The sequence below is a fragment of the Leuresthes tenuis genome, unplaced genomic scaffold (assembly GCF_036924035.1).
Source record: "Leuresthes tenuis unplaced genomic scaffold, fLeuTen1.0.hap1 SCAF_13, whole genome shotgun sequence".
NCBI lineage: Eukaryota > Metazoa > Chordata > Actinopteri > Atheriniformes > Atherinopsidae > Leuresthes > Leuresthes tenuis.
Window position 1 is genome coordinate 993,104 of NW_027325367.1, and position 18,932 is coordinate 1,012,035.

The following is an 18,932-nucleotide window of genomic DNA, read 5'->3' on the forward strand; positions in this document are numbered from 1 at the left end:
GTGATTTAAATTGTTCCACTTTAACACACAAAAGGACTGAACTGTTGACTCTGAGCTGTTTTACTTTCAGTTTGAAATATATATATATCACGCTCACATATTAACAGAAAACCATGAGACCTCCTTTAAAGCCTCATCACACCCATAAGAAGTGTTTTACTCATCCTGAGGAGAACGGAGACGTTCAGAGTCAACTGTTTGAGCTGGAGGACGTCAAACATAACACATGACGACCTCTGATGTAAAGTCAACGCATTAAACAGCCTGCGAGGCCTCTGGGTGCAGCGGATTCTGCTGATTTTTTCATTTTCTCTTCCACCGGCAGTCTCCATGGCAACTGCATCAGCACCCAGACTTCAAAAGAATGCTCCGAGAGAGGAATACGGGAGAGAGAGGGTTGAAGGAACGGAGGAGGATGAAAGAATGTAAGAAGGTGGAGGCAGAGATGGATGGAGGCAGAAAGGAGGGCAGCGCACAGCTGGAGCCGATTCAATCAAGCAGCTTAAAAAAGGTTTCAGATGATTTTCAAACACACTGAAACCAAGTGTGATGCAGGTGTGACGCTGATCGGTACCAACCGGGAGTTATGAATAACATCCGTCTGAAGTTCTGTCTGTCATGAGAAAATTAAACTCTTCCTGTTTCCAGCTTCTTAGAGGGGAGGATGTGATGAAGTTCCTAAAAGCTTTTTAAATCTTTGAATTGTTGATAAAAAATAAAAAATACAAATTAGATGTGAGGATGTCGAGTTCTTCTGATGGAAACAGCAGCACCGACTGCAGGTGAGATCCTCCCTGAGGTGATCATGCTCTGATTTAAAGCCTCAGTTCCACCTCAGCCCGATGATGACGAGGACTGCTGTTATATTGTTTTCAAGGACAAGAGGAGTGCCCCAAGGATCTGTAGGAGGACCACACATCTTCCTTAAAAAGATGCCAAACAACAGCTCTGTCATTCCCTCAGCTGCCTGATCCGTTCGAACCTTTGAGTTATTTCTGACCAGGATCTGTCCTTTCACCTCAAAATGGTTGACTTGGATTATAACTGGTTTGAGTTGGATTATAACTGGTTTGAGTTGGATTATAACTGGTTTGAGTTGGATTATAACTGGTTTGAGTTGGATTATAACTGGTTTGAGTTGGATTATAACTGGTTTGAGTTGGATTATAACTGGTTTGAGTTGGATTATAACTGGTTTGAGTTGGATTATAACTGGTTTGAATTGAATTATAACTGGTTTGACTTGGATTATAACTGGTTTGAGTTGGATTATAACTGGTTTGAGTTGGATTATAACTGGTTTGAGTTGGATTATAACTGGTTTGAGTTGGATTATAACTGGTTTGAGTTGGATTATAACTGGTTTGACTTGGATTATAACTGGTTTGAGTTGGATTATAACTGGTTTGAGTTGGATTATAACTGGTTTGAGTTGGATTATAACTGGTTTGAATTGGATTATAACTGGTTTGAGTTAGATTTTATCTTCAAAGTGTCTTGAGATGAGATTTATTGTGATTTGACGCTTTATGACTAAAACTTCATTTAAAATGTGATTGTATTGCAATTGGACTGATGTGGGTGTGGTTGGTGTCACTCTGAGAAGTTACAATAGAAACACTTCATTCTGACCCGATTCATTGTCAAAGTCTGTGTGTAAACCAGGTTTTAAAGGCTCCAACGTCTCTTGGATGTAAACCACCGATCATTCACCAGCACGTCATTATTCTGGTGCGACCCAGAAGGAAGCAGCAGGCGCTCGGAGCGTGATCGCTGCTCAGAGTCCAGCTCAAAACACTGAAATTCAAAGCTTCGTTTTAGCAGATCTGAAGACATTTTTCAGACATGAAGGTGAAACATATCAATAAGACTGTCTTTAGCTGCTTTAGACGCTCTGAGAACGCAATTCTAAGAACTGTCCACCTTGAATTTCGTTCTAAGAACTGCCCTTCAACAGGGGAACGGTTTCATTTTGATGTGACGCCGCCGCCTGTGACAGACGTGTTACTTTAGCGCCACTCAACAACAAAACAGAACCCGCTAAAGTAAGGAGAGAAGAAAACAACAGCACCAAGAAGCTAACATGGAGAGCGGGGAGGCCACCGTGTTCATGGTCTGCATGGCGGTGATATTAATCATGGACGATCACATCAGGCGTCTGAGATGGAGGCTGGAAGAGCTCACAGCGAGAGTCAGGAGACGGAGAATCCAGCAGCGGGCGATACTTCTTCCTTTCATGGAGGAAAGAAGGAGAGCAGAGCGCCGCAGACAAAGGAGACGAAGTTTAACTTATTAAACAGGCGCCGGTTGGGTCCGTGTTGTATGAGGAAACATTTCAGACAAGGGGCGGAGCTACAGCCACCAAACACCTACGTCATGTTCCTGTGGAGCCCAGAAAAGACCCTGAAGGAGCTAAAATGGTTCCAGGAACTGAGGGCCGTGGTCCCTGGTTCCTGAGGGCCGTGGTCCCTAGTTCCTGAGGGCCGCGGTCCCTAGTTCCTGAGGGCCGTGGTCCCGAGTTCCTGAGGGCCGTGGTCCCTAGTTCCTGAGGGCCATGGTCCCTGGTTCCTGAGGGCCGTGGTCCCGAGTTCCTGAGGGCCGTGGTCCCTAGTTCCTGAGGGCCATGGTCCCTGGTTCCTGAGGGCCATGGTCCCTGGTTCCTGAGGGCCGCGGTCCCTAGTTCCTGAGGGCTATGGTCCCTAGTTTCTGAGGGCCGTGGTCATTAAAGGTTACAGGAACTGCAAAAGGTTCCCACAGTGGGAAAGCGCCCTGTCTTTTTCTAAATTCTCATCAGCTGATTACGTTTTAAATGATGTCCCAACTCACCGGCAGGCTGGACGGCCTCTCCTGTTGGTTCAAACTCATGTCTGCGTGGTTTTGTTTCCCAGGAGTCATAGCGGCAGACTTTCCCCGCCCCCCATAAGCCTCCTGTGGCACCTCCTGCACCGAGAGAGACAAATACATCACCTTTACTCTCAAATATTTCACCGTCTCAGTTTTTAATGATTTCCAGTTGGATAGGTGACCTTCGCTTCCGACTTAAAGGTGACATATTGTGTAAAATCCCTTCTTCCTGTTCCTGGGAGCAGATATCAGGGCGTCTGCAGTCACCAGCAGGTATAAAACTCCCCAAAAACACAACCCTGGGATTTATTTAGTTCCTCATTTAACGAGTCATTCTGATTTTCATTTCTAAAGTTCGTCACTCCTTAAGTTGGCCCCGCCTCCTCTGCTAAGCCCCGCCCACTCACACCCACCCTGCTGGACGGATGAAGCCAGCTTCTGGTGGAAATGTTCTGCTGTCAGCTGCACTGAGGAGCATGCATCTTCCATCCAGCAGCAGCCTCAGAGGATATAAGAGCCCAGTGGATAAACTATATCTGAGGCTAATGTTCCAGCAGAGTTAGCTAAAGACTGTGAATGTGCAGCAAACACATTTCATCCCACTGTTTTAACAACTTGGTCCAGTTCAACGCTGGACTGAAGGAACTGAGCCACAAAGAGGATCAGTTCCAACTCTCAGAGCCTGAACTTCAGAGCAGGGAAATGGAAGCATCTGAGAAATAACTCCTCATGGTTTATTTACTGATTTATTTCTTCCTTTAGCAGCAGCTAACGCTAACAGCTTAGCTAATGAAGATGACGTACACCAACCTCTAAGGAGTTACTGCTGTTCCTTTCTGAAAGATGAACATTATTGTTCCCACATTACTTTGTTAGCTGAAGCTTTCTAGCTGAACGGTTCCGTTCTGTAACTCAGACAACCTACAGCTGTGTTTAAGGTGTGTTTCCAACACAACTCCGGTCCTCTCCTCACTCTCGCTGTGCTAACGTTACATTATCGGCATGTTTCTGATAAAGATGGAGGTCTCCAGGTACAACTGTTTAATGAGGTTAATATATCCAAAATGTTTAAACGCAGTAATTAACGGTTCACATGCATTACTACGAGTTACGCTGTGCACATCTCCGGCTTGGTCCATCACTGCTGATGAGAAACCATTGTTTGCTAGCATCTGCTGCTAACTTACAGCTAACTGCTAACCTGTTTCCCTCTGGGATCAACAGAGTAACTATCTGTATCTATAGAGCTGGAGTGTTTCTGACTGGAGGAACAGCTTCATTATGTCTGTGTTCCTGCATTAAATCACAGCAGCTGTCCAGATGTTGATGACAGGTGACGTAGGTAAACACACCTGAACTCCACAGCAGCACGACAGCGTGTCCTCAGCCAACATTCGAACATACAGAAACTGACCCTTCACCAAAGCCCTGTTGAAGCCTTGTTGGTTAAACCTCTCTGGGAGCTTCTTGACACTCAGTGCGGTTACATCGGATCGGATTAATGGCTAAATTACAATAAGATTGAGTTATTCAGCTCATGTAGACACCTTAATCTGACAAGAAATCTAATCGGATCGGGTTACTTGCGATTGGATTAAGACCCCGAGATAACTCGATCGGATCGAGCGTTCTGCTCCAGATTTTTTCCCGCGATCGTCACCCGGAAGGAGACGATATTCCTGTTGCTGTCGTCAGAAAGAAAGAAACAACGGATGGAGAATGCTCCGTTGTGCATCGTCTGTGCCATAACCAGCTCATCACAGATGGAGAGGGACGCAGCTTCATCTCGCTCTGCGTTCGCCATCTTTCTGAATGCCTGAGTTTGTTGCTGTTGGTGGTGAAGACGCCAACAGGAAGTGGCTCTATTAGCGATAGCTGAAATGGGGACAGCGCCACCTATGGTACCGGGGTATGACACGCTTTGTGCCAGTGATTCCATTCATTCACCGCCATATATCCAAGGATAATTACCCTCAGATAAGGAGCAGAACCCAACTGTAGCTGTAATCCAGCTAATCTCATCATGTGGACCCACTGACTTTCTGTTCAGAAACCTTCTTCCACAGCAAACTTGCTGCAGAGACTGTTGCTCTGACTGGCCTCTCTGTCCTGGACCTCTAACACAGACCTCAGCAGGTCATTTATGAAGTATTTCAGCTCTGATAAACACTCTGGACACTCCAGCTGCCGTTAAACATTTGATGCCAGACTGTTCAGAGGAGCCGATCAGCATTTTTCACACTACGAGAGTAAAGTTTTCATTTTTTATGTTTAAAACCGATGAGCAGATCGTGAAACTTTTTTAAGTTTTAACCAACATCTTTCCAAGTAAAAGCTCTAGGAAAGGTTCGGGCTTTTCTTGGAGAACCCCCTCCAGCAGGGAGTGTGAAGAGCTGAGCGGTTTCAGGCCTACCTGCTGCGGCAGTGGGCGGGGCTGCATGTAGGACGGCTGGCTGGGGGCGGCGGGCTGCTGCTGTGGGGGGCTAAAGTATGGTGGCTGACCCGGCTGACAGTAACCACCCATGTTCTGCTGCTGGGGACGGTACTGAGAGCCCATCTGAGGACACATCAGAGAAAGGAGGCGTCAGGTCACATTTTACTCAACGTGGAACACTTCAGTTACTAAACAGCTGCTAAAATCTCCTCATCCGAGTCTCCCAGAGCAGAAATACACCATTCAAGACCTCAGTAAAGGTTGCTGCAGACCAGAGATTTCTTTATTTCCACTGGAGGTCCAAACTCCAAATACAGAGATCCACATGTCCGTACTCACAGAGGAAAGAACCTGCCGTTCACACAACCAGATCCTCCGTTTTAAAAGGCAGAAAAGAAAACCTCAAACGTCTCCTCGATCAAACAGGACGAGCCTAAAGGAGCAGCTGTTCTTGGCTTCTCCTCCAGCCGCAGCAGCCGAGGCTGATGGGGATTGTGGTATGTAGAGCTGAATGTGAAGCCAAAGTCATGAAGAAGATACAGCTGAATGATGACGGTGGAGTTAAACACTGGTCGTGTTTCAGTGGAACAACAGCGTTCCTGGAAAGTGACCCGAGTATCTAATGTCCTGGAAGTGTCCGACTTCCTGTGAGACTTGAACGTTTTCTCAGTGTCTCCGACATCAGCAGACCTCCCATAACGGCGACCTCTGACCTCGGCATGCCAGCTGTTTGACGTATGATGTTCACCGTGAAACTGAATCATTTTGATGCATCCTTGAAGAGTTCAGATCAGCTCTGGTCTGTTTGTGTTTTCCGGAGATGAAAAGTGATGATGAGGAGACAAACGGGCCTCCGGGTACCGTGAGGCTGATGTTGTGTATCAGTTCGAGCCTGTTAGACACCAGCTGACAGTCACTGAACCTCAAACTGCCACCGATATGTTCATTCATTTGTAATTAACACCTCCACCACCATGTTTCTATGCCACACCTTCTTCTTGCCATCTCTGATACATCTTAGTCTCGAGCCTCTTGGAACGGTCCTTTAAGGACTTTTTGGTGAACCGTAAACTGTCCTTCCTGTGGCTAACTTTTGTGGCTAACTAGCAGCATGTTGCAGTGCAACGTCTGCATTTTTGTTCATGAAGTCTTCTGTGGATAATAGTCTCTGACAGATGCTAAATGGTCCGTAGCTTTTAACACTTGCTCAAAGACGCTGGGCGGCTGCTCTTCCTCCTGAGCTGCAGCTGCCACAAAGACCTGCCTCCTGAAGATGGTTCTGATCTGCTGGACGGGCCTTCGAGGATTCGTCTTTACCACAGTGAGGATTCTTCTGTCTTCCTCGGCCTACCAGTTCACAGAGCTCAGCACACAGCTGATGCTGGTGATCCTAAGGTTGGACCCGTGTCTCTGATGGTTTATTCTGGGTTTCAGCCTCAGAACAGCTTCCCTTACTTTCATTGGCACAGCTTCTCTCCTCAACTACAGAAGCAAGCCGCGGTATTTTCTCCCTGCGCTAAAACACACCTGAGGACTTGAGGAACCACACACACCTGGAAGCCACCTGTCCCTGAGATGATGGAGGGAGCAGTATTGGTTTATTGTGTCTAATTTCTGTTGAAATGTCACCAGAAGGACCTCTTTAACACAAGCACACGGTCATATTTTCAACACTCGGGTGGAGCTCATCAGCAGCATTTTTCACCCAGAAAAACAAGGACACCTGTGGACACTCGCCCTCATTAATTCTACATCAGACCTGCACACTTTAAAGCTTTTACAGCTGTTATAGAGACAGATTTCAAATCAAAAACTGACATAAAATCACCCAAAGAAAATGACAGCGAGTGATCAGACGGTGTTCATAGCTTTGATCACATTTCCAGCAGATCCACTTTAATGTGAGGAAGCGGGCTTTCGTCTCCAGATCATTCAAAATGTGCACAGAAGGCCCCAGAAACTAAAGGATATTTAGGTCTTTAAGGGTGGATTCTATCATTCAATATTTTTACTGTCCTTAAATCCATTTCTTCTGATTTTAAAAGAAACAAACATTTATTTGGATTAATTCTGACTCCAACATGCTCTCCCCGTCAGAAACTGCTAACAAAGCCAATGAAGCCAGTCGACTCTCAGCAGGAGCTCCAAACCCACGCCAGCAGTCTGGTGTCTAAAAATAGTCCGAGCCCAGACCGGCTGGGCCCGACCCGCTCTGCAGCAGCCGTGTGGTCTGATGGCATCGATGGCTCCATCGTTCTGTGCTGCAGTTCAACAGCTCACCAACCCCTTTACCAACATTCATCTGCTGCTTCACCAATTTCCTCACGTTTATCCTCAAAGCCCTCCGAGTTAACACCTACATGGGCCTAAAACTGACACAAAGCTAACAGAACCACATGATCCAAGAGCTTCTATTGAAGCCAAAGACGGTCAAGAAAAATCTGCTAACATCTGCTCTTTGACTGCAGCTGGAACGCGTTTAAATGACTCTGCAATGGTTTTTAAATCGGCTCCAGCTAAGGCTGCAGCAAACAGTTATTTAGGCAATGGAGTTTTCTGTCAATCATTCCACCGTGTAATCAGATAAGAAATACTTTAAGAAAGGTTTGTTAACATGAACCATTCATTCCTTTCTGTTCTCTGTTAGTTTCCTTCTGGTCTCTGCTAGCTTCCTTCTGTTCTCTGCTAGCTTCCTGCTGTTTTCTGCTAGCTTCCTGCTGTTTTCTGCTAGCTTCCTTCTGTTCTCTGCTAGCTTCCTTCTGGTTTCTGCTAGTTTCCTTCTGGTCTCTGCTAGCTTCCTGCTGTTTTCTGCTAGCTTCCTTCTGGTCTCTGCTAGCTTCCTTCTGGTCTCTGCTAGCTTCCTTCTGTTCTCTATTTGCTTCCTTCTGGTCTCTGCTAGCTTCCTTCCGGTCTCTGCTAGCTTCCTTCTGTTCTCTGCTAGCTTCCTTCTGTTCTCTATTTGCTTCCTTCTGGTCTCTGCTAGCTTCCTTCTGGTCTCTGCTAGCTTCCTTCTGGTCTCCGCTAGCTTCCTTCTGTTCTCTGCTAGCTTCCTGTTGTTTTCTGCTAGCTTCCTTCTGGTCTCTGCTAGCTTCCTTCTGGTCTCTGCTAGCTTCCTTCTGTTCTCTATTTGCTTCCTTCTGGTCTCTGCTAGCTTCCTTCTGGTCTCTGCTAGCTTCCTTCCGGTCTCTGCTAGCTTCCTTCTGTTCTCTATTTGCTTCCTTCTGGTCTCTGCTAGCTTCCTACTGGTCTCTGCTAGCTTCCTTCTGGTCTCTGCTAGCTTCCTTCTGGTCTCTGCTAGCTTCCTTCTGGTCTCTGCTAGCTTCCTTCTGTTCTCTATTTGCTTCCTTCTGGTCTCTGCTAGCTTCCTTCTGGTCTCTGCTAGCTTCCTTCTGGTCTCTGCTAGCTTCCTTCTGTTCTCTATTTGCTTCCTTCTGGTCTCTGCTAGCTTCCTTCTGGTCTCTGCTAGCTTCCTTCCGGTCTCTGCTAGCTTCCTTCTGTTCTCTATTTGCTTCCTTCTGGTCTCTGCTAGCTTCCTTCTGGTCTCTGCTAGCTTCCTTCTGGTCTCTGCTAGCTTCCTTCTGGTCTCTGCTAGCTTCCTTCTGTTCTCTATTTGCTTCCTTCTGGTCTCTGCTAGCTTCCTTCTGGTCTCTGCTAGCTTCCTTCTGGTCTCTGCTAGCTTCCTTCTGTTCTCTGCTAGCTTCCTTCTGTTCTCTGCTAGCTTCCTTCTGTTCTCTGCCAGCTTTCTTCTATTTTCTGCAGGCTGCAAAGGACCTGGAACAACAAGAAACCTCTGATAGCACACAAAGCGCCTCCTACCTGCTGCTGAGGGTACTGCATCCCTGCCATGCCCATCTGCCCCCGGCTGGGCATCCCCATGGGGTATCTGTGGGGGGAGGGGGAGCCATAGGGCTGGCCAGGGTACGGCGCCCCCTGCTGCTGGGAGTACGGATTGTTGCTCATCCCGTAGAGCTGAGAGCGCTTCATCGCCATCGGGTCCATGTTCGCCACCTGAGAAAAGTAAATGATCCGATGATGAGGCACAATTTCAACTGATATGACTTTCTGAAAGTCTTAAGTTTAAACTCAGTAATTTTTTTCATATTTTCTCGACATTCAGCTCAGAGGCAGATATTCTGTCTCTCAGTATCATCTTTTAGTTCTTTTGTTACCTGCTATGATTCCTGTAAAGTAATTTCAAACCTAAACCTGTTTAACTGCAGTTTAAACAGGACTACAAGTCCCAAGACTACAAGTCCCAAGACTACAAGTCCCGGGACTACAAGTCCCGGGACTACAAGTCCCGGGACTACAAGTCCCGGGACTACAAGTCCCAAGACTACAAGTCCCAGGACTACAAGTCCCAGGACTACAAGTCCCAAGACTACAAGTCTTGTCTGTATCAGGGCTGCTGTATTAACATAAAGTCCAATAGTCTCTTTCCTTCAGGAACCTTCCAGACTGAGCTGGAAGTCTGTGAGCAGCAGCCATGATCAGAGCTGTCTGAATCCTCCAAATACCAAGGAAAGGAGCTCCTATGCTTCCTTAAGGATCTCCTTTAGGAAACACCGGACCGTCCTTTATGAGAGAAAGGAGCTCATTCTGTCCCAGAATGCCTTGCAGCTGCAGCTTTTATGGCGGCGCTCCATCGTTTTCCTCCAGTCGTTCTAACTGTGATTCATAAATATGAGGACAGGAGGATGAGCAGCCTGTGACAGAACTATATTTACCTTTTTATCTTCATTTTTCACTTCCAAACTCTGATAATAAAGTAATATTCTACATTATCTCCGATATATGAGAGAAGCTTCCTGTAACAACATGATCAGATCCACCAGATGAAGCATCTGCAGCTGTTTCTGGAGAAGTTTTACTGAACATCTGGAGTTTCAGAGTCTTTTTGTAAGTCCTCAAGAACTTTTCATTGAAGTTGACAAAGATACAAAAGCAAATATTTTCTTTTACTATTCGACCGAACACTAAGGGACCCAAAAGGTCCAGATTTACTGGGTGTCTATTAGGGCTGCACAACTTATCAAATTTGAATCCCGATTTCTGTGTTTCTTCTCAGAGATGCTCTGAATTTATCTGAATGAGGATCAGCAGTTTGATTCTGATGAGAAGAAGCAGGAATGTAGCTCAGTGTGGATGGAAGCAGAGTTCTGTTCACAGAGAAGGGGAAGAACCAGTGATGGGAGAAGATATGGGACCAAAGAGGCTCAGATTTACTGGGTGTCCATCAGCAGAAACAGAACAAACAAGCTTAACGGAAAGTTCAGGCCCCTGCAGGTTAATCCAGATGTTTCCATGACTGAACACTCGTCTGTTTAACAGCAATGTTACACGCTCCGTGTCTGAAAATGATTTATACGACCGAAAAGTTAAAATGCTGCTTCAAAATGATGTTCGGTGGTTGATGCTGCTGATTAATCCAAAGAGAAGGAGGCTCCAGAACATCTGCAGCAGCACGTGATCGACCAGCCTGGATGCACTTTAATATTCACACTGTATCTGACACACTGACATCACAGCAGGTGAGAGCAGCGGGGACAGATGTTTCACTGCAGCTATAAATAGAAACTGCAGATGGATTTCACTCTTTAATCTCCTCTGTGGACGTGCTTCCATCAGTCAGCTGAGGAGAGTAAACAAACAGGTGTGGAGGCGGCCTGACCGATAATCCAGATGTAAACAGAAGCACGGGCAGCTGGGCCGTCAAAGATCTGACAGTTTGGATCCCAGATCAGTCAAAAGGCTGCACAGAATGGACCAATCTGACAATTTGGTTCAGTTTAACCACACTGAGTGTCACAGAGACAGAAAGATAAAGGTCTGGACTCATTTCTCTGCTGTTTCATCACTCCAACATTCAAAGTGAAATCTAACCAGAATGACAAAAAGAAACCAGCAGCTCCTGATAGTTCCAGGATTCATCCAGACACTCATGTTGAGTCTGATCTGGGCAAAAAAAAACAAAAATGACTGTTTTCTAACGTATAAAACACAGAAAAGCCACTTTCAGTCGGCTGCATCCCACTGCTAACTTAAACCGCAGCATTTTAATCAAGACATTTCACTTAATTTTGTTTAGTGACAATAAAGGAATTTAGAATTTCAATCCTGATGCTTTGAGACGTCGTTTCTGCTGAATCTGAATCAGGATTCATGCTGTGTGAAAAAACCCAAAAATGACTGTTTTCTAACGTATAAAACACAGAAAAGCAGCCTGTTCTGCTGACAGCGTCGGCCACTTTCAGTCGGCTGCATCCCACTGCACAGCTAACTTTAAACCACAACATCTAGAGGAATTTAGACTTTCAATCCTGATGCTTTGAGACGTCGTTTCTGCTGAATCAGAATCAGGATTCATGCTGTGTGTTCACTGCGCCTTTCAATGCCAAACTGAATTCTGAGTTTGTTACTTTGCTTTCTCAGATTTCTGCAGATTCTGGTGGAAAGTTGAGAAAAGTTCGACTTTTTCAAGCAGCAACAAAAGGCATCAACCAATCAAAGCATCCGACTGATCCTGTGACTGACGGTTGCTAATATTAAAACCAACAGATCTGCCCACCGTCGAGCTTAAAGTCGAGCTTTTTAAAAAGAACAGGACACAGGAAACTCAGGGTTAACTTTAAAAATAGTTTGACATCAATATTAGAACCCTGATGTGTCCAATTAATTCTGACCAAAGACCAAATTACCCTCCTGACATCAGAATAAGGTTAACAGAAACTTACCTTTAATCATAAAAATTAAGTTGTGAGATTTTAGCCAAAACAAAGCATTCGATTCAATAATCTCCTCATGGCTGTTTTCTGTTTCCTGACGTTACAAACATATTCTAAGACCAGCTGTGCAGCTCCAGCTGTGTATTTAGCTCCAGTGTTGTGCCGGTGGTGATGGGCACATGGCTAATCTGCATGTGTGAAGGTCAGGGCTCCAGTGTGTGGATGGGGACATAATGGGCGCTCTGCCAGGAAACCTGAGGCCATATCATTGGCTAAAGCAAACCACAGCAGGTCGAAGCAAACCAACGATAAATCAAACCAGATTTCTCTTAGAATTACTTTCTGTTTGCTGGCAAAGCGGGTGAATAGAGTACAAGAAAACAACCGGACCTAACAACCGGTGACGCGATTAATCACATCAAAAGAGACGCTAATTAGCATAAGAGAAGCGGTTAGTTGGTGTCAAAAGTGAAGGAGCTGTCAGCTGAATGTCGGCCTCTGTCATCAGATCTTAATGTTCCCAAACTGACTTTAATAATCCCGCTATTAATCTAATTCACATATATTCCCGTATCAGGGTTGCTGGTAAACGTGAAGCTTCTTCAGGCCTGTACGGCTAAAATACTAACGGTTAACTAGCTTAGCCTAGCAAGCTAAAAACGGAGTCACCTTGGACACGGTATCGAAAACACGGATATAACTGAATAATACGTACTTCAGTGATCACCATCTGTTGTTACTAGCGCAACTAATGAACTGAAGACGAGTGTTTATTTTGATAATAGTTACAAAATGTTCAAATTTGCGTGTCGTGTTCTGTAAATGAAGTCTTCAGCAATGCAAATAAATAAAAAAAACAGCTAGCTCCTTAGCTAACTGTCGTTAGCTATGCGCGTTAGCATAACGGCTGTCTAGCAGGCTAGCTGCGCGAAGATGAACGTTTGTAGTTGTTAACAGTAACTGTAACATCGTGTTAATTACCTGGGATCTGCCACCGCTTTGTCCGTTGTTCCCCGGGCTCATGGTCGGATGATTTCTTAGCTGTCCTCCCCAGCCATGAGCCGCCGAGCCGTACTGGGAGCCAGTGTCTTTAGCCAGCCCCACGCCCGGCTGCTGCTGCTGTGCAGAGGGATTACTGTAATCTGGATATCCGCCTCCATAACCGCGTATCATCGGGCTCGGAGACGTTAATAACTGATTCAAAGTTGGCGTAGCCCCAGATGGATGCTGCTGGTGCTGGCCATGTCCGGAAAACCGCGGAAATCCTCCGGCGCCTCCAGCCGGGGAGCTGGTAGCAGCCATAGCCGCTTTGCTGGGGTTAGCAGCGACTGAGCTGCCACTGCCCAGGCCCATCAAGTTGTTCCCCTGTCGGGAGGGGCTCATCATGCCTCCATAGCCACTATTCCCGTATCCGGGTCGGTAATTCGGGTAGTGGTGGTACGGGTTGTTGTTGTTATAGCCTTCGTGGGAGTTGTGGACCTGATCCATGGTGCTGTGTGCCGTGTGCGCCGCCGTTACCCCAGTCCCTGGGCTTTGTTGTCCGCCATGTTGATCAAAGCAAGGCCCTCCTCTTCCATTCCCATAATAATGATTAAACTCGGAACTGGTCCCAGTTGGAGGAGGGTTGCTGTTGGTGCTGTTGGTGGCTGATCTCAGGCTGGCATCCATCCGCTGCTGCTCCTCCTCCTTCTCCTCCTTGTGATTCAGCTGGTGTTGCTGATGAAGCTCCTCTGCTCGGCTGCTCCCCGCCAGGAGGACGTTTTCTCCGCCTTCATTGTGCTGCCTGCCGCCGCCGCTCCGTCCCTGATGCTCCACCTGGTCCTGCTGGATGTTGTTGTTGTTGTTTATGATATTATTGTTGTGGGTTTTCCACTGGCGCTGGTGCTGCCGGATAAACTGGCTGAACGGAGAAGGTGTATAATGGGATGATGATGATGACGATGATGATGGAGGAGGGGGTCCGACATCAGCAGCTGTAGCTCCGCCACTAATTCCGATGTTTCCACTTTTAAGCCCCCGGAGGATGTCCGTCTCCGTGTCCGTCTCCATCCGTCATATCTGGGAAGGAGCCCAGTGTTTTGTCCCCGCTGACCGACCCTGCTTCATTCTGTCCAGCGGTGGTGTCTCTGCTCCCCGGGTCCGGCTTGGATCCCTCCACGGTTCGTTATTCATTCCGTGGAGTGGACCTCAGCCGGTGGGTGACAGTCCTGCTGGTCTCAACTTCTGTTGGGAACTTCAACGACTTCATCTGACCTTACAATGCCACAAATGACGCCTGATCAGGTGCGCGTGGCCCTGGCAGCTATTGCGTGTTCCCTGGGACTGCGGGCAGCGGGCACGACGAGTTTTTGTTTGAAAAAAGTCAGAGCTGTGGTTCCCTGAATGTATTTTAAAGTAATGCATTCATACAAAGCAGATTACCTCCATAAATCAATACTGTTCACCCACAAATAAACACGTTGCTGCTGCACCACCAATCAGAAACACGGAGTCTTCCTTATTGCTACTTAGTTTTAATGATAAAGCACCAAATCACAACAAATGTCATGTGAAAGCACTTCAAACATACAGTCCACTTCAGACCGGTTATAATCCAACTCAGACTGATTATAATTCAATTTGAATCAATTATAATCCAACTAAATCAGCCGTGATCCAACTCATACATATATCATCTATTTCAAACCAGTTACAATCCAAATCACACTATAGTCCAACTCAAACTAATTATACTGCATCTCAAACAATATAAACCAATTATAATCCAGTTAAAACCATATATAATCCGTTTCAGACCAGTTGCAATCCAAGTGAAACCGGTTATAATCCAACTCAAACCATAAATAATCTCATTCAAGGCAGTTATGATATAATTATATTATATATTATATATATATATTATATTATATTATATTATATTTCTATATTATATTGTTTATTATAAATATCCATCCATTTCTGGGACAACAGAAATCTGTTTTTCTTCTTTGTTGTTTGGGTTCAGTGGGACTAAACTTTGTCTGAGTATCAAATATCAGTGGAAGTTCTCTCACTTACTGTATTTACTTTTACTTTAAATTTTACTTTTATTTCTAACTTGTGTGTTGATGGATTGAAATAAAGATTTGAAGCAGCAGCGCGACCTGGAAACAACAGAAAGTAACAGCATGCTGCCCTCTGCTGGAGCTCAGCGTCACTGCAGCCAAACGATCAGTGTGTGTGTGTGTGTGTTCTTGTTTTGACGCATAATGGGGACCTAAATGTGAAAGCACATCACCTCATGGGGACTTTTGTAAATGTGGGGACAGTTATTGTGTCCCCATAAATACAAAGTGATTTTTGAGGCTTGATTTAATGTTTTCAGTCCAAATTAGGCTTAAAGAAATTGTCATATAAAGTTGTTAAAATTAGTTTTTAGTTCTGAAGAAGCAGCAGGGGGTGGTGGATTTAGGATTAGGGCTATAGGCCTGTCCACCTCCTTGCCACGGCCGAGGTGCCCTTGAGCAAGGCACCGTACCCCCATGCTCCCCGGGCGCTGCGATTGGCTGCCCACCGCTCCGGTGTATGGCGTCTGTCTCCATGTGTTTGTTCAACAGGTTCCAACCTGGGTGGGTTAAATGCGGAGGAGTAATTTTGTGTATTTCCCTTTATCTACATGACAATAAATCTGATCTAAATCTTAACCTTAAATCACAGAGTTTATAGATATGAACGTTTGAACAAATAAAAACTGAAACTAAATACTTAAATGGCTGCATACGACCCAAAGTCAGATGAATTCAATATAATCGGAGAAATACATATTTTAATTCCTTATATTATGATTAAACTTTGATAACAGTATCAGTTTATTGCACAGCTCTGAAACTGAAACCATCATGTGGATAACAGGATGGACTTTGATGCAACAGATGAAAGAACATCTGCTGGTAAACATGATGACAAAATACTGTGTTCAGAAATCCAAATTTATGTGAAGCTGTTCATGTTCAAAGCTTTTCAGCTGTGTTGTAAATACTTTAAATGCATGGACATATGATTTGTAAGATAACTGGTAAAAGCTGAATAACTTTATAAATGAACCCCGAAGTAACAAACTCTTATTTCTTCTTTCTGAGGACCACTCACATGTTTTCGTATTCAGGCACTTTTTAGTCACAGTTATAACTTCAACATCTCTAAAACACCAAAAAGTTGCTAGTTTGTGGGTTGAATGGGAAATAATATTCTTCAGTTCTGTCTCCCCACAAACTATTTCAGATACAACGACTGTTTATACAGACAGAAGCACGGCTGCGCCGGGGGATTTCCAGATTCTCTCATCGTAGCTAAACTTTAGTGATTGATAGTGGAGGAAGTGAAAATCAAAGCACTGAGTTTCACACAGGAAATAAGTGGTTCAGACAGGAAGTCAGACAAGAAAAAGACATTACAGAAACTTTTTATGATAAACTCAGTGTTCTGTTACACACAAATATTAAAGCAGTGGACGTTAAAAGCAAACTTTTCTATTGTATAAGTGACCAAGTTGTTAGACACCAGAGAAATAAGTAATTTTACTGAATGCAGCTCTGCAGTCGATGACACACTCACCTTTAGAAACACTCTGAGTGTGATGTAAAAACATCTAAATTACAGTAGCAGCTCATCTCACAGCCTGAACCAACCACTCAGCAGTTTCTCACCATGAACAGATGAAAACCTGTCAGCTGACAGATATGTCCACGGTTTTGTTGTGTTCTTTATGAAGCAGACAAACACTGAGATAAAAACGGTTCAAAGACATGAAGAAATGAATGAGCATATCTACACTACTAAAAAGGTTTTAAAAAAGGTGAATTACAGGAAGTAAAGTAATCTGAAGTAGGTGGGTCTCAAGCATTCAGCTCTACAACAGTTCTTATCTTTAAGCTGTAATTATCAGTGTTAAAATAAATTCTTCAGACTTTAAAATGTTCTGATTTAGGAGGATAATAAGATGAACATTTAAATACATTCTGCAACCAGGTCAATAAAATGAGGACAATTTGCTCAGTGTTGATGTGTTGATCAGAGACCCTAAGAGACTTTGTGGTTTGTCAGTTCATGTAAAGTAAAAGTGAAACCAAGACTACATGGATGGTTACAGACAGTAAAACTAATCTAAAGTAGATGGCTCTGAAACATTCAGCTCTTGTCATGGTCTCCAGCTCGGTGTGCCGACCTTCTTTGGTTCATCTCCTCTCTGTCTGACCCTGGACATGTTTTTAATCCTGATCTCCGCCCAGCCCCTGATCGGTTCTGCAAGTTTTTGACCTGCCTGCCCTGTCTGGACCTTTTGCCTGCTTCCTGGATTTTTGCCTTTGGATGAATACTTTTGGATTGTATGTTTGGATTTCTGTGGAACTCTTAGACCAGACCTGGATTTGATCTTACTTACTCCCTGAACTTGTTTTTGTGGATCTGGACTCCTGTGTTCCTCACCAGGCTTTCTGAATCATCTGTTTGGAGAAGGAACTTTGGCTCCCAGAACTCGGACCCCCTCACCTGCCACCTTCCTGCATCCACCCTGCTGTTGTGTCTCCCTGGAGAGGAGAGTCAGGCAGAGTCAGCAGTAAGTACTAGTATTCCTTCCAGATTTTTTTTCCCAAGCATCAATAAACCTTCTTAACTCGCCTCCTCTGTCAGTATTTTTTTAGTCCAGTCACCACTTAACCATTATAGCTCTACAACAGTTCTTTTTTAAGCTCAAATTATCAGTGTGTGATGGAAAATTATTAATTCTCCTTTAGCATGTGCTGAGTGTTGTTTTTCTAGTGCATAGAAAGGGTGTGTTATTGTTATGTGATTATCAGTGTTAAAATCAATTCTTCAGACTTCAAAATGTTCTGATTTAAGAGGATAATAAGATAACATTTAAACACATTCTGCAACCAGGTAAATAAAATGAGGACCGTTTGCTCAGTGTTGATGCTTAGTAATGATGCTAATGAGCTGTTATATTTTACCTTCAAATAAATGTTCAGAAAACAGGCCTGATGACAGTAATCAGAGACCTTAAGAGACTTTGTGGTGAATCAGCTTTCATATAAAGTGAAAGTGAAACTAAGACTACATGGATGGTTATAAAAACCCTGTGAACAACATTCTCAGTCACACCCTGACATCTGTCTGCATCTGAAGCTTCAGCTCAGCTCGAAGAAGGTAGGATTATTTTATAATGTCCAAAGCTGCATTAATAGTAGTTTGTCTCAGATTGTAAAACCAAATCATGAAACTTCCTTTAAAAACATCTAATGTGAGTTTATCAGGTTTCAAATCTTTTTGCATTTGATCAGAGTGTGAATAAAATTTAGATATAATGATGACTGGATTAACTAATTTACTATTACATTTAATGTATTTAGTTCAAGTTAAATCATTTAAATGTTTTTCTTGATGTTTGAGCCAGATAAATTGTAATTTCATTATGTTTACATAAAATATTAAAATAATAAGAATAACATGTTATTCAAATTTTGAAATAAAAAAATTTCACTACCCAACTTATTTAATATTTATATGATGATTTCAGTATATTTATTGAATATTGGAAAATAACAGATTTAAGTTTTCTGTCGGTTTTAACAGTTACTTTGTTAAGAGAGATGAATGTTTTATGATATATTTCTTCATGTGTTTGATACCAATGTGTTCTTCAAAAGAAAAAATAGATTCATCTAAACATGAGTAAACTGTTTTTCAGTTATGGGACAAGATTCATCTCATCCTCCACCTCCACTCCATTTTTTATCTAAACCTCCACCTCGACCTGCATGTACTTTGTGTACGTGTCCTCTATCAAATACTTTACTTTACAATTACTTTATTATTTAGATGGACAAACAGATTAATCTAAACAAGTGTACATTGTTTCTTTCCTCCTCCACCTTTTTCAGTTATGGGACAAG

The 18,932-nt window shown here is 44.0% G+C and overlaps 1 protein-coding gene across 5 annotated transcripts in view; it reads right to left on the bottom strand.

Moving 5' to 3' along the window:
* arid1b (AT-rich interactive domain 1B) overlaps positions 1-14,118 on the bottom strand; it is a 34,373-nt gene extending 20,255 nt beyond the window's left edge. For 2 of the 5 annotated variants that reach the window (XM_072362038.1, XM_072362036.1), the window contains exons 1-4: positions 12,985-14,118; positions 9,095-9,286; positions 5,258-5,401; positions 2,827-2,940 (exon numbers count right to left, since the gene is read on the bottom strand). In XM_072362038.1, coding sequence (XP_072218139.1) covers positions 2,827-2,940; positions 5,258-5,401; positions 9,095-9,286; positions 12,985-14,052 — 1,518 coding nt within the window. In that variant the 5' untranslated portion in view covers positions 14,053-14,118. The remainder of the gene's footprint in view (positions 1-2,826; positions 2,941-5,257; positions 5,402-9,094; positions 9,287-12,984) is intronic. The other 3 variants (XM_072362039.1, XM_072362037.1, XM_072362040.1) reach the window with 3 other exon arrangements.
* Positions 14,119-18,932: the final 4,814 nt, after the last annotated feature.